The 13,971-nt window shown below is 43.1% G+C and overlaps 1 protein-coding gene across 3 annotated transcripts in view; it reads left to right on the forward strand.

The window, feature by feature from the left end:
- The window catches only part of disp1 (dispatched homolog 1 (Drosophila)), a 110,332-nt gene extending 97,106 nt beyond the window's left edge, over window positions 1-13,226 (forward strand). For all 3 annotated transcript variants that reach the window (XM_047388912.1, XM_047388911.1, XM_047388914.1), the window contains 6 exons: window positions 9-136; window positions 3,861-3,955; window positions 6,801-6,898; window positions 6,999-8,585; window positions 9,745-10,008; window positions 10,092-13,226. In XM_047388912.1, coding sequence (XP_047244868.1) covers window positions 9-136; window positions 3,861-3,955; window positions 6,801-6,898; window positions 6,999-8,585; window positions 9,745-10,008; window positions 10,092-11,810 — 3,891 coding nt within the window. In that variant the 3' untranslated portion in view covers window positions 11,811-13,226. The remainder of the gene's footprint in view (window positions 1-8; window positions 137-3,860; window positions 3,956-6,800; window positions 6,899-6,998; window positions 8,586-9,744; window positions 10,009-10,091) is intronic.
- Window positions 13,227-13,971: the final 745 nt, after the last annotated feature.

Here is a 13,971-nt window from a genome sequence, read left to right on the forward strand (position 1 = left end):
CCCTAAAGGGTTTTGAGCCTCGGGGAACTGCTATTGGCCAGCGACTGGTCACATGGAACAATATGGTGAAGAATACAGGCTACAAAGCCACACTGGCCAACTACCCTTTCAAATATGCGGATGAGCAAGCCAAAAGGTAACCTACCATGTATGAGAGCTGCCTGATCTTGCTGACAACACTCTTCAGTGTGGAAGTTGTTAGTGAAGGAAAACTCAGATTTAGCTATTTTTAGCATCAGTGAGGTGTTTAAATGGAAAAAGACTATTGTCCTTTTAGGCTGTAAGAGAGAGCAAGACTTTGAGCAGGTATCAGAAAAGCTGAACCAAGTACAGCGAAGGCGCTCTGATTTCTACCTTTGAGGTTTCAACATGTCTGTCATGAAACGTGCTGTATTTCTGACAATTCACTATACCAAGACTTTCCACGCCGCTGTGTTTGTTGTTGTCTGAAATTTACCTCTGCATTCAGAAGCTAACTCAGACCTGGTTTATGTTGCCTAACAACCATGCCAACTTGACTAGAAAGGTTTAAGCAGGAGGGCAGCGAGGCTTGACAGGGTTAGATGTGGGCAGACCGATTTACGTGCATGAAGGGATCGTAGATGGGCCTTTAAGGTTAGGATCTGCATTATCCAGAACGCCAGCTGCACTAACCACTGCAATTATTTATACAAGATGTTGAAAACATTTTAAAATGTCAACTCCATAATCAGCAGTGTGACTTCACCTCTGTTCCTAAAAAAAATTAACTCATGACCGATCATGGCAGGAAGGTTAGAAAGACATTGAAGATTAAAACGATTGGTACAGCTCTAGTTGCTAGTAACACCATTTATTTAATTATACAACGTTGGACTAAGTGAACACAATGAAATTTGTGAACAATTATTTGTGACGTGCTTGTTTATTACTTAGTAAGAGTTTATAATGTAAAATAATTTTTAATGATGTATACCTTTTTCCTGCTGTCATGATTATTGATCCAGAGATGTAGCTACTGTGTTTATAGCAGGCTTCTTGTCTAACGGGCCAACCAGAGTCTCAGAGGCTCACAGAGGGGCTGGACACTGATGAAGTGATGAATTCTGGGTGGGGGTGGAGAAAATCTTGCAGGCTACTGTTGATAGATGTGATAAAGAGCCGCTTGTATAAGAAAAGAGGAACAAAGCATCTTCAGGTTATGACTCTGTTTCCACATGGTGAGGATTACCTCTGAACTCCTGCTGACATCAGATTCCTTTTTCTGACTAGCATCTATATACATATAAATAATGTTTTGTTTATATATATATATATATATAGTGGAATATTTTAATGACCTAACGTCATGGATACCAAAAACTAATTCCCACACCTGGTTACTTGGAGGTCCTGCAGTGTCTCAACAAAATGTCAGTGGTGGCTTCTGTAGCTTCTGGTGAACACATAGCTGGCTGTGGTAGCTCTGTCAACAGCTTCTGACTATCAGCAGAGGACCAGAGAATATCTAAAGTCTACTGTGGCTGTGATGTGCTGATAAAATAATGACTCTTCTAGCTCCCACTCTGCCTGCAGCTACCTCTGCCTGACTGGCTGACTGACTGACTGACTGTTTCAGTTTCCAGATGTTCATCCAGTGTACAGGAGCCTTCTGCAGTCTTCTCTTGACCATCGCCTGTGTCTGTGTGTCCTCCTCTTGATCTCTCTGTTCTTCTGTTTCTAGCCCCTAAAAGAACAGTCTGGTCCATAAACTTTATGACGACATGTTGTCATGCTATTTTTCCTCAGAGCACATAGATACCTAATATGTGCACAGTCTCAAATAACCTGTCTGCACCTCTCATGGCCCCAGCTCAGTCAGGGTAATTATTCTTATTATAATGACAGCAGTGTTCTACTTCTGATTGCTGACTTTAACTTCGACCGCCTTTCATGTTCCATGATGCCAAGGTTCTACATTTAAACAGGATGATGAACCTCTGGCAACAATGGTCAAATCCAAACTTCTGGTGGATGTTAACAACTTAACAGTTCAGCTTTTGCAGTTTTTCTTTTCAAACTAAATGAGGAGATAAGGTATGGAGTTAAATTTGTCTCAATATTATTCAATCAAACAAAAAACTAATCTCAATCAAAAAAAACTAATCTCAATCAAAAAATATTAAGTTGTGATCAAAACTTTCAGAGTTTTTTCTCACAAAGAGAAAAAAGTTATTTGCAAAACATAAACTTTTATTTGCGCAGGTCAAAAATCTTTGGTTACGAGTCTCGCTTTTTTGGTTTTGACGCTCTCTGTTTTTGGTTGAACTCAACAAATTTTGAGTTCTGGAAACATGAACATCCTGGGCGGGGCCTAAAGACGAACGATGTAAGACGTTTCCCTATTGGTTAGCGCTGACTAAAGCAGCAGACTCTGATCCCCTGCATCTCTGAACTTCTGCTCGAACTGCAGGGCTTGCAGCGTCGCTTCAGTGAGGAGACATCAACTGTACAGAAGAAAACTGCGGTCAAGTGAGCCGACAGTCAGAAATACGCGGTCACGCCAGCCGACACTAGCTCTCTCTTAAAGATTAGCGTCGGGCATACAAGGTGCATTGTATATACTACACATGGGGTAGTTGTGTATTTCTCCAGAAACCTACAGTGAAATTATGAAATACTAATTCTGGTTATAATATAGATGACCCTCTAATATAATCTGAAGAGATTGTGTTGTCACCTCTCATGGTTTTGGAGAAATAAATTCCTGAAAGTGGGACAAATGCATATAATGGTTGAGCATTTTGAGGTATTTTGACAAGATATTTCTCCAAAACTGTTCAGTAAAATATTAAATATTTATTATTTTACATAAAACATGAATGTGAAAGTTGTAAAAATGTAATTAATATAAATGTTCTGAAGGTTACTTTTCTGTTTTCCTCTTATTTTCTCAACCGTTGCCAGGATCGGGTCCCTTCTGCTCCATTACCGTAAAGCACCTTGTATGCGCGACGCTAATCTTTAAGAGAGAGCTGGTGTCGGCTGGCGTCACCGCGTATTTCTGACTGTCGGCTCACTTGACCGCAGTTTTCTTCTGTAGAGACGCTGCAAGCCCTGCAGTTCGAGCAGAAGTTCAGAGATGCGGGGGATCAGAGTCTGCTGCTTTAGTCAGCGCTAACCAATAGGGAAACGTCTTACAGCGTTCGTCTTTAGGCCCCGCCCAGAATGTTCATGTTTCCAGAACTCAAAATTCGTTGAGTTCAACCAAAAACGGAGAACGTCAAAACCAAAAAAGCGAGACTCGTAACCAAAGATTTTTGACATGCGCAAATAAAAGTTTATGTTTTGCAAATAACTTTTTTCTCTTTGTGAGAAAAAACTCTGGAAGTTTTGATCACAACTTAATATTTTTTATTGAGATTAGTTTTTTTTGATTGAGATTAGTTTTTTGTTTGATTGAATAATATTGAGACAAATTTAACTCCATAATAAGGAAAGAAATATGCACCAGGTTCCACTGAACGGTTGTCCGATCAGCCGAATTCACAGAATTTTCAGTTTAAGTCAACATTAAGTGAGACTACAAATTATCTTCCTTTACTTAAATCCCATCTTCACAACGTTTTCCTTGTGATTGTTTTTTTTTTTTTTCTTGTGTCTTACCTGTGGTCAAGCTCTCTCCTCTTTGGTTGTCTGTCCGCCTTAATCTACATGTGTCTCTGTGCCTTTTCCTTCCACATTTTAAATCAAACTGATGGGAAATATTTGTCTGGAATGACCTTCTTGCTGGAGGATTCTATTCCATTTCCTTTTTGTTTCACCTTCATCATTTATAAAAGTGCCCAGAACATTTCTCAGCACCTGCAGCCTAACCTGAACCTCCTGTCATTGTGATCCAGCCACCAAGAACCTCGATGGCCAGAGGACCACTTTGAAAGAGACAAACGGGAGGTTGAGTGGGACTTCAGTAAAGAGTTCTTCTGTGATGTACCAGGTAAGATTAGTAGTACAGACAAGAGGGAAGTTAGGTACAGTGCTGTACAAAAGTTTTCACACCCCTTCACCTTAATCACATTTTGTCAGATTACAAACATAAACTTTTATTTTGGAGCTGTGTAGTAGATGGACACAAAGTAATTCATGATTTTGAAGTGGAAGGAAATGTATGCATGGGTTCTGTTTATGGTCAGAAGATGGTTTGTTAGAGAACAAACATCATCATGGAGACCAAGGAGCACAGCAGACAGGTCAGGTATAAAGTTGTGAAGAAGATTAAAGCAATGTTAGGTACTAAACAGTATCCCAATGTTTGAACATCTCACAGCGGTCTGTTCATTTCATTTTCTGAACATGGACAGATTATGGAACAACTCAAACCTAACAAGACATGAACGTCCTTCTAAACTGTCAGGAGGGACAAGGAGAGCATTATTAAGAGAAGAGCCAAGAGGCCAGTGGTGACTATGGGCTTCACACAAACCACATAAGCTCCTCTAACCATGATGGTGAAGAACCAGAAGAGCCAAAGTTGGCACAGTTTGATGACAATCCATGGCAGCACCTTCTTGAAGGCCATCTGTGACGCCTTAAGAGTCAGTGAACAGGCATTTGAGGATAACAGAGTAACCCAGATCCAAAGCTGAGCTGACAGAACAACTATTAGTCATTGTTTGAAGAAAGCCAACAGTTTTCATTTGGAATTGGCCCCAAGCCAAATAGTGGACACAAAAGGTGCTCTCATTAGATGTGACCAAAATGTTACTTTTGGGCCCACATGCAAAACCCCATTTTTTTTTCATCACCTCATCAGCAGGACAACAACTCCAGCCAGAGCTAAATTGAAAGCGTTGTCTAAGTATGTTCATGTGTTGAAACGGCCCACTCAAAGTAAAGAACTAAAACCAGGTGAAGATTTGCGAGCTTCAAAACTTGAAAAGGGCACAGATGTTTATCCAATCTGACTGAACGGTGTTATTTTGCAAAGAAGAAAGGGAAATGAATTCAGCGTGTAGATTTACAACGCTGGTAGAGACATGGCTCCAAAGACCTGCAGCTGTGATTGGTAAAGACCAACCCCAATTCCAACAAAGTTGGAATGTTGTGTAAAACGTAAATCAAAACTGAATACAATGATTTGCAAATCTTGTTTAACCTAAATGCAGTTGAATACACTACAAAGACAAGATGTTTAATGTTCGAACTGATAAACTGTATTGTTTTATTATGATTAGTTTGTTGCAAGTATTCACTCATTTAAATTCGATGCTAGCTACACGTTCCAACATCACTGGTACAGGAGCATGTTTACCACTGGTGTTTCATCACCTTTCTTTTTAAAAACACTTAATAAGCGTTTGGGAACTGAGTTACTAATTGTTGAAGTTTTGTAGGTGGACTTTTTTCCCATTTTTCCCTGATGTACAACTTTAGTTACTCAACAGTCGGAGGTCTCTGTTGTCATATTTTGCACTTCATAATGCCCCACACATTATTAATGGGAGACAGGTCTGGACTGCAGGCAGGCCAGTCTAGTATCTGCGCTCTTTTACTATGAAGCCACACTGTTGTAACACATGCAGAATGTGGCTTGCCATTGTTTTGCTGAAATAAGTAGGGACTTCTCTGAAAAATACATTGTTTGGATGACAGCATATGTTTCTCCAAAACCTGTATGAACCTTTCAGCATTAATGGCACCTTGACAGATGTGGACGTTACCCATGTCATGGCCACCAACACACCCCCATACCATCACAGATGCTGGCTTTTGAACTTTGCGCTGAGAACAACCCAGATAGGAGGACACGAAGTCCATGATTTCCAAAAACAATTTGAAATGTGGACCCCTCAGACCACAGCACACCTTTCCACTTTGCATCAGACCATCTCAGATAAGATCGGATCCAGCGAAGCCGGCGGCGTTTCTTAGTGTTGTTGATTTACGGCTTTCACTTTGCATGATAGAGTTTTAACTTACACTTGTGGATGTAGCGACGACCTGTGCTGCCTGACGATGGTTTTCTGAGGTGTTCCTGAGCTCCCGTGGTAATATCTGCTACAGAATGATGTTGGTTTTTAATGCAGTGCTTCCTGAGCCACTGCATCCCTAAATTCCTTGCAATTGTACATTTGAGAAACTTTGTTACTAAACTGTTGCACTATTTGCAGCTGAGCCTTATGGAGATGCTCCTTTTGTACCCAATCAAGACACTCATCTGTTGCCAATTAACCTGTTCACCTGTGGAATGATCCAAACAGGTCTTTTGGAGCTTTCCTCAACTTTCTCAGGCTTTTGTTGCTCCTGTCCCAGCTTGTTTGGAACCTGATGCAAACATCAAATTCAAATGAGTGAATATTCCCTACAAAAAAACAATAAACCTTATCAGTTTAAACATTAAATATATGGTCTTTGTTGTGTAATATATAATTGCATATAGGTTGATCAGGATTTGCAAACCACTGTATTCTGGTTTATTTTATTTTTTTACATTTCACTCAACATCTAAACCTTATTGGAACTGGAGTTGTATCATTTTCCTTCCACTTCACAATTATTCACTACTTTGTGTTTGTCTGTCCAATAAAAAAATACTGAAGCTTGTGATTTTGCAAGCCACTGTATGTATATGCTCTCCTCCTCCTCAGACCACATAATGATTCTGGACAATCTCCGACAGATGTTGTCCTGGTTGTGTTTGTACCCTAACCCAGCACTATGGGCTAAAACTACAAGCTGTTGAACTATGGGACTGTGGGAGAAATTGTAGGTCTGAGTGAGAGGAGGAATAATTTTGGTCTGTTTTCCTCTTTGAATTAAAACCGTTTTCTACCTTAATGCAGGCGACAGTTATTCCAGACTGGTGTTTGCATCGGCTGAAGGGAAAAGTCTGTGGAATATTCAGGCCATCAAATCAATGTGCAATCAGGACAACACAAGAGTAAGTCCACTAAGCAGTGGAACCCTTCACTGCCACGTTTATGCTGTTAGTGTTATCTAACTGTCCTTCTGTCTGTGTTTTTATTCTTCATGTTTCTCAGGTGCGCTCCCACCGTGATTACCTGAATCTCTGTCAGCGCACCAATAACGTCTCCTGTTGTCCAAGCTGGACCCTGGGTAACTACATAGCTGTCCTCACCAACAAGTCCTCCTGCCAGAAGATCACAGAACGGGATGTATCCCACACTCTCAAGACCCTGCGATCGTGTGCCAAGTACTACCATAATGGCACGCTTGGACCGGATTGCTGGGACATGGGACTGCGGCGCAAAGATCAGCTAAAATGTGCCAGCGTGCCCCGGAAGTGCACCAAGTACAACGCAGTGTACCAGATCCTTCATTTCCTGGTGGACAAGGATTTCCTCATTCCAAAGGGCCTGGAGCATCCGCCTGTGCTCAGGTACAGCATGTTGTTCTCTCCCACAGAGAAAGGAGAGTCTATGATGAACATTTATCTGGACAATTTTGAGAACTGGAACTCATCCGATGGCATCACCACGGTAACAGGGATCGAGTTTGGAATCAAGCACGACCTCTTTCAGGACTACCTCCTCACGGATACATTGTATCCCGCTATAGCCATAGTTATAGTTCTGCTGGTCATGTGCGTGTACACTCGCTCAGTTTTCATCACTCTAATGACAATAATTGCCATCATCAGTTCACTGATTGTGTCCTACTTTCTTTATCGAATGGTCTTTAACTTTGAGTTCTTCCCGTTCATGAACCTCACTGCCCTCATCATCCTGGTAGGGATCGGGGCAGATGATGCGTTTGTGCTTTGTGACGTGTGGAACTACACCAAGTTTGATAAACCGCACGCCGAGCTATCAGAGACTGTCAGCGTGACCCTGCACCACGCAGCCCTCTCCATGTTTGTCACCAGCTTCACCACTGCTGCTGCTTTTTATGCCAACTACGTCAGCAACATCACTGCCATACGCTGCTTCGGCGTCTACGCTGGCACCGCCATTTTAGTCAACTACATCCTGATGGTGACATGGCTGCCTGCTGTAGTAGTGCTGCATGAGCGCTACCTGCCTAACCTGCTTACCTGTGCCAAGCCTGCACAGCAGCAGGGGAACTGCTGCACGCGTTGGTTCTGGGCTGCTCTTTGCCACAAGATCCACAGATGTCTGTTCGCCGTCTCTGAGGCGTCACGGATCTTCTTCGAGAAGGTGCTGCCGTGCGTCATCATCAAGCTGCGCTACCTCTGGCTCTTCTGGTTCCTCGCCATCACGGTTGGTGGTGCTTACGTGGTTTGCGTGAACCCTAAGATGAAACTCCCGTCCCTTGAGCTGGCAGAGTTTCAGGTGTTTCGGTCTTCTCACCCTTTTGAGCGCTACGACGCCGAGTACAAAAAGCTTTTCATGTTTGAGAGAGTGAATCATGGCGAGGACCTCCACATGCCTATCACAATCATCTGGGGTGTCACGCCTGAGGATAATGGAGATCCCCTTAACCCCAAAAACAAGGGGAAGCTGATGTTAGACAGCAGCTTCAACATAGCCAGTCCAGCATCTCAACTGTGGATCCTTAACTTCTGCCAGAAGCTGAGGAACCAAAGCTTTGTCTTTCAGTCAGAGGATCAGGACTTCACCAGCTGCTTCATTGAGACATTCAAACAGGTCGATACCACATTTCCTGTACAGTTCCTTGCATGCCCCTTGAAACTTCAATGTATTCTAACTGAATTTGATGTAATATACCAACACAAAATAATGCATGATTGTGAATCAACTGAGTGAGTAATCTCATCTCAGCATAAATTCAGCTCTCCTGTGAAGGTCTCAGAGGTTTGTTAGAGAACATCAGAGAATAAAAAGCATCATGAAGACCAAAGAGCACAGCAGACAGGTCAAGGAGGAACTTGTGGAGATGTTTAAAGCAAAGTTGGGTTATTAAACAATACCTCAAGCTTTGAACATGTCTCCACCTGAACAGACAGAACCATGGTGATTCTGGGGGATCCGCAAAGATCCACAGTTCAGATCAAATAATCTGTAAATAGGCCAACTATTAGTATTGTATTCCACAAATCTGTCCTTTACAGAAGAGAGTCTAGAAGAAACCTTTGTTGAAAGAAAGCCACAATAAACATTGGTGGCAGCGGCATGTGTGGACACTGTTCTTCGGTAGCGGCATTTCAGCAGATCAGAGTTTATGGCAGGATTGAAGGAGCTAAGTACAGAACAATTCTGGAAGAAAACCCATCAGACTCTCCAAGCAACCTGAGTCTGGAGCAGAGGTTCACATTCCAGAAGAACAGCAACCTTAGACATAGAGCCAGAGCTATAATTGAATGGTTTAGATCAAAGCATAGTCGCATGTTAGAATGGCCCAGTCAAAGTCTAAACCTGAATCCAATTGAGAATATCTGAAGACCTGAAGAATCACGGTTGGCAGATGCTCTCCATCCATTATGACTGAACTGGAGCTGTGTTGCAAAGAAGAAAAACCAAAACTGTAATCTTTAGATGTGCAAAGCTATGGAGACAAACCCAAAAGACTTGGAGGAGTCATTTTAGTGAAAGGTGGTTCTACAAAGTATTGACACAGGGAGGCTGAATAAAAAAGCTTTACAGATTTTTATTGTGTATAAAAGGAAAGAAATGTATCAGTTTCATTCCACGAGCAGTTATGTACTACTTTGTTTTGGTCTATCACTTAAAATTCCAATAAAATACAGTTTGTTCTTGTATCCTTGCAAAAGGTTTAAAAGCATATCGCTGCTTTGCAAGGCACTGTTTGTACAGACCCATCACTGTGTTCTGCTCTGTGTAACAGTGGATGGAGAACCAGGACTGTGAAGAGACCGCTGTCTACCCCTGCTGCAGTCAGTCTACCTTTCCCTATAAGAAGGATGTGTTTCAGTTGTGCATCAAGAGAGCCATTATGGAGCTCGATCGAAGTACAAGCTACCATCTGGACAGTAAGACCCCCGGACCTCGATTTGACATCAATGACACCATCAGAGCCATCGTTTTGGAGTTTCAGAGTACCTACCTCTTCACTCTGGCGTATGAGAAGATGTACCAGTTCTACCGTGAGGTAGTGCCTGTAGTATCAATATTTCACTTGCATATGTGTAATAATACTTTATACTTGGACTAAACTTGTGCCTCTTGTTTTAGGTGGATGCCTGGATCACAGAGGAGCTACTCTACGCCCCAGAAGGTCTTAGCCATGGCTGGTTTGTCAGCAACCTGGAATTCTACGACCTCCAAGACAGTCTGTCAGGTGGTACTCTGGTTGCTATGGCGCTGTCTGTGGCGGTGGCGTTCAGCGTCATGCTGCTAACCACCTGGAATGTCATCATCAGCCTGTACGCCATCTTGTCTATTGCCGGGACGATATTTGTGACTGTAGGCTCTCTGGTGCTTTTGGGCTGGGAGCTGAACGTCCTGGAGTCAGTCACCATCTCGGTTGCTGTGGGGCTGTCTGTGGACTTCGCTGTCCACTATGGTGTTGCCTATAGACTTGCTCCAGAACCCGGCCGGGAGGAGAAGGTGATCTTCTCCCTCAGCCGGATGGGCTCGGCCATCGCCATGGCAGCAGTGACCACCTTTGTTGCAGGGGCGATGATGATGCCATCAACGGTTCTAGCCTACACCCAGCTGGGCACTTTCATGATGCTCATCATGTGCATAAGTTGGGCTTTTGCCACCTTCTTCTTTCAGTGTATGTGCTGCTGCCTGGGACCCCAGGGCACCTGCGGTCAGATCCCCCTTCCCAAGAAGCTGCAGTGCCAAGCCTTCAGTGAAGACACGCCCTCAAGCCCACCTCCTGAGGAGAAGTATCAGCTGGAGAGCAGGGGCGGGGAGGCAGAGCACTATGAACTGGAGCCACTGACCTCCTGCCAGAAAACTGGGGTTAAACCAGTAGAGGAAGAGGAGGAGCTTTGCTCTCAGCTCTGTAATGAAGTCCCTCCTCATCCCAACCACACCACACCTTCTCCACATGTTCACAGCTCTGATACAAGCAAAACACACCCAGAAAATGGGCTAATAACCTCACTCAGTACACCATCCAGGTGTCAGTACACTTCCAACAACTGTATATGTTTAGATCCTCCACCCCAGCTTCTACAGCAGTGGGCCCCACATTCCTGTACTCTGCCTTCCCAGGACTCCCTTTCCTGCCCTCCCACCCCACACCTTCTCCAGCTCTCGGGCAATGCCAGGATCACACAGAACACCGCCCTGTTAGCTCCAAATGTGGACCCAGTCTATTCACACGTGGACTGCTGTGTTCACTACATCCACTGCCCCCTCACTCATTTCCATCACTGCTCACAGGGAAGAGCAGCGGCCTCCAGGCAGGGACCTGTCCATACCTGCCATCTCAGGAAGTTCTGTGTCCAACCAGCCTCAAACCAGGACATTGACCAAGCTTCAGGATCAATCTCTGCTCCACAGACTGCAGACAAAAAAATGAAACATTTAAATCCAGACAGTGGCCAAAATGAGAGCCCCCAAGACCTGACACGACCCAATGGCCAGTGTCCCAGCCCCTCTGCACAAACTGTCTGTCACCAAAAACAGGTGATGAAGGAAAGTGAACCCTGCTGTGATAAAAATCCTGCATCTACCATTATTACAGACACAATCACAGAATTTAGTGACTGTGGTAAAATCGCAGGCAACCGGGAAAGGCCTGAAAGTGTGCAAAGGTGCAAACGGAACTCAAAAAGAGAGCGGACGTCCTCCGCCTCCCCAAAGAAACTCTACTGTTTCAACAGGACATTGAAAGTGAAGTGCAATTCAGCTTCAGAGTTTAACGTGCCAAAAACTGAAGCCAGCGTGCCACCTGCTGCCGTGAACCCTCAGCCCTCCTCAGAAAGCTTATGCTGATGTATGTTTAAAAGCAGCTCCACACAAACAGCAAAGAACTCAAAAATGACATGTTTCTGTGCAATCATACTAGGTGCTGGGTGAGTTTTTCACCAAATACCAGCTGAACTATGAAATCTGTTCATTGTTTTGTACTTTTCCACATGCCAGATTATGTATTTAATGTTTCCAGTGGAACATGGAAGTGTCATGTATAAGAATTCCCATGTTTTCACACAGAAACCTTCATTAACTTCTGCTCTTTAAAGTGCCCACATTACTACTGCAGCAGCCATTTGCACCACCACTACACCCCACAGTGTCTGAACCGCAGTGTCTTGCAAAACTATTCACACCCCCCCAAATCTTTTCCACATTTGGTCACATCACAGCCACAAATGTCCATGTATATTTTATGGGATACACCAACACTGTAGTGCATAATTGTAAAGTGGGAGGGAAATAATACATTTTTATTCAACAGTTTCTACAAATAGAAGTGTGGCGTGCATCTGTATTCAACCCGCCTAAAGTCAATACTTTGTAGAGCTAGGTTTTTGCTGTAATCATAGCTGCCAGCATTCTTGCAGAATAGCTCAAGTTCAGATTGGATGTAGCATCTTTTAACATGCATTTTTAAGTCTTGTCACAGACTCTTAATTGGACTTAAGTCTGGACTTTCACTAGGCCTTTCTAACTAACGAACATGCTTGGATCTAAACCACTATCTTCATACATCTGTCTCTATGTTTAGTTTTGTTGCCCTATTTGAAGGTGAACCTCAGCCCCAGTCGTACGTCTTATGCAGCCTCTGACAGGTTTTCTCTCAGGCAATGTTTTGCATATAGGCCAGAAAGTTCCATGTTTGCTGTGTCCCCTACACAACTTGAGGCAAACTGCTTTCGTATGGCTTGCCTAAATGTCAGATTTGTGGAGTGCACTGCTAATAGTCGTCCTGTCAACAAATTTTCTCACATGAGCTGTTGATCTCTGCAGGTGCCACAGAGTTACCATGAGCCTGTTGACTGCTTCTCTGCTTAGTCTTCCTTGGTAGGTTTGCAGTTGTGTTCTAATGTTTCCATTTTTCAGATGATGGATTGAACAGAATCCTCGTCAGATCATTTTACAACTAGGTTCTCCTTTGTTTTGATTCATCACATAAAATCCCGATAAAATAGATTGGTGTTTGTGGTTAAAACATGACAAAACAAAATCTAAGAGAATAAATACCTTTGCAACGCACTGTATGTGCACTTATCACATTCTGTTGATGATCACCTCGACCTCATCAACAGTGTGCCGTATTTAACCAGCTGCTTAACGTTATGTGTCACCTTTTGTATTTCTAGGAGCTTCTGTTGTGTTCTCAGTTTGCCCAAGTCTCCACATGCCTCAGATAAAAGCTGCACCATGTGATTAAAATGCTTTCTCCTACCACCATTGTCCTGTTGCTGTTTGTATTCCTAGAAAGTAACATCCTCACAGTGAAGAGTTAGGATGAATAACGGCTGTTTCATTGTCTAATGACAGCTGATGCCTTTCAGGCTCATGGTTGTGTCCCACTTTAGTGCAGTGCTTGGTTTTAAACTGAGATACCTTCTTATGCAGACCTGTTCTAAGCCATCTAAACAATACCATTTTATTTTAGAACCATTTATGTTATTGATCTTGGTTTCTGGAGGACCCAAGTCTAAATCCATTTACAGCATTTTATTTCACAGAGCCAGTATTAGAGGATCGAATGAAACCTTCACCAAGGAGACATGAGTAGATGGATGAGAACAACATCCCTACGCTGAGAGTCTCATTACATCTACTGACAGAAATGCTCTGCACTTACAGGCCTGCTGCGGCAGCCGGCTTTAATTACACGGAGAAGACGCTCTGGCACAGAACACTTAGAAACCAAGCCGACTGGTGGTTTGCTACTCAGATTCATATTTTAAATGAGTTATGCTTTTAGAATGGGAAAAGGGCAAAGTCAGAACAAAATCTGCTGACGGTTTGCTCTGATCCCTTTAAAAGACTTTTTATGGATGTGCTTTGTTTTTTGCTTGTCTCGGTCCGTAAAATGTGCATAAAAACATCTTAACCTTAGGAGTCGGCAGTAGCTAAGACCTGGCCATGGATTCATTCAGCCTCTACGGTTGGAGACTAAAATCTTTCATATTGTAAATCCACT

This window comes from Girardinichthys multiradiatus, chromosome 15, assembly GCF_021462225.1.
Source record: "Girardinichthys multiradiatus isolate DD_20200921_A chromosome 15, DD_fGirMul_XY1, whole genome shotgun sequence".
NCBI lineage: Eukaryota > Metazoa > Chordata > Actinopteri > Cyprinodontiformes > Goodeidae > Girardinichthys > Girardinichthys multiradiatus.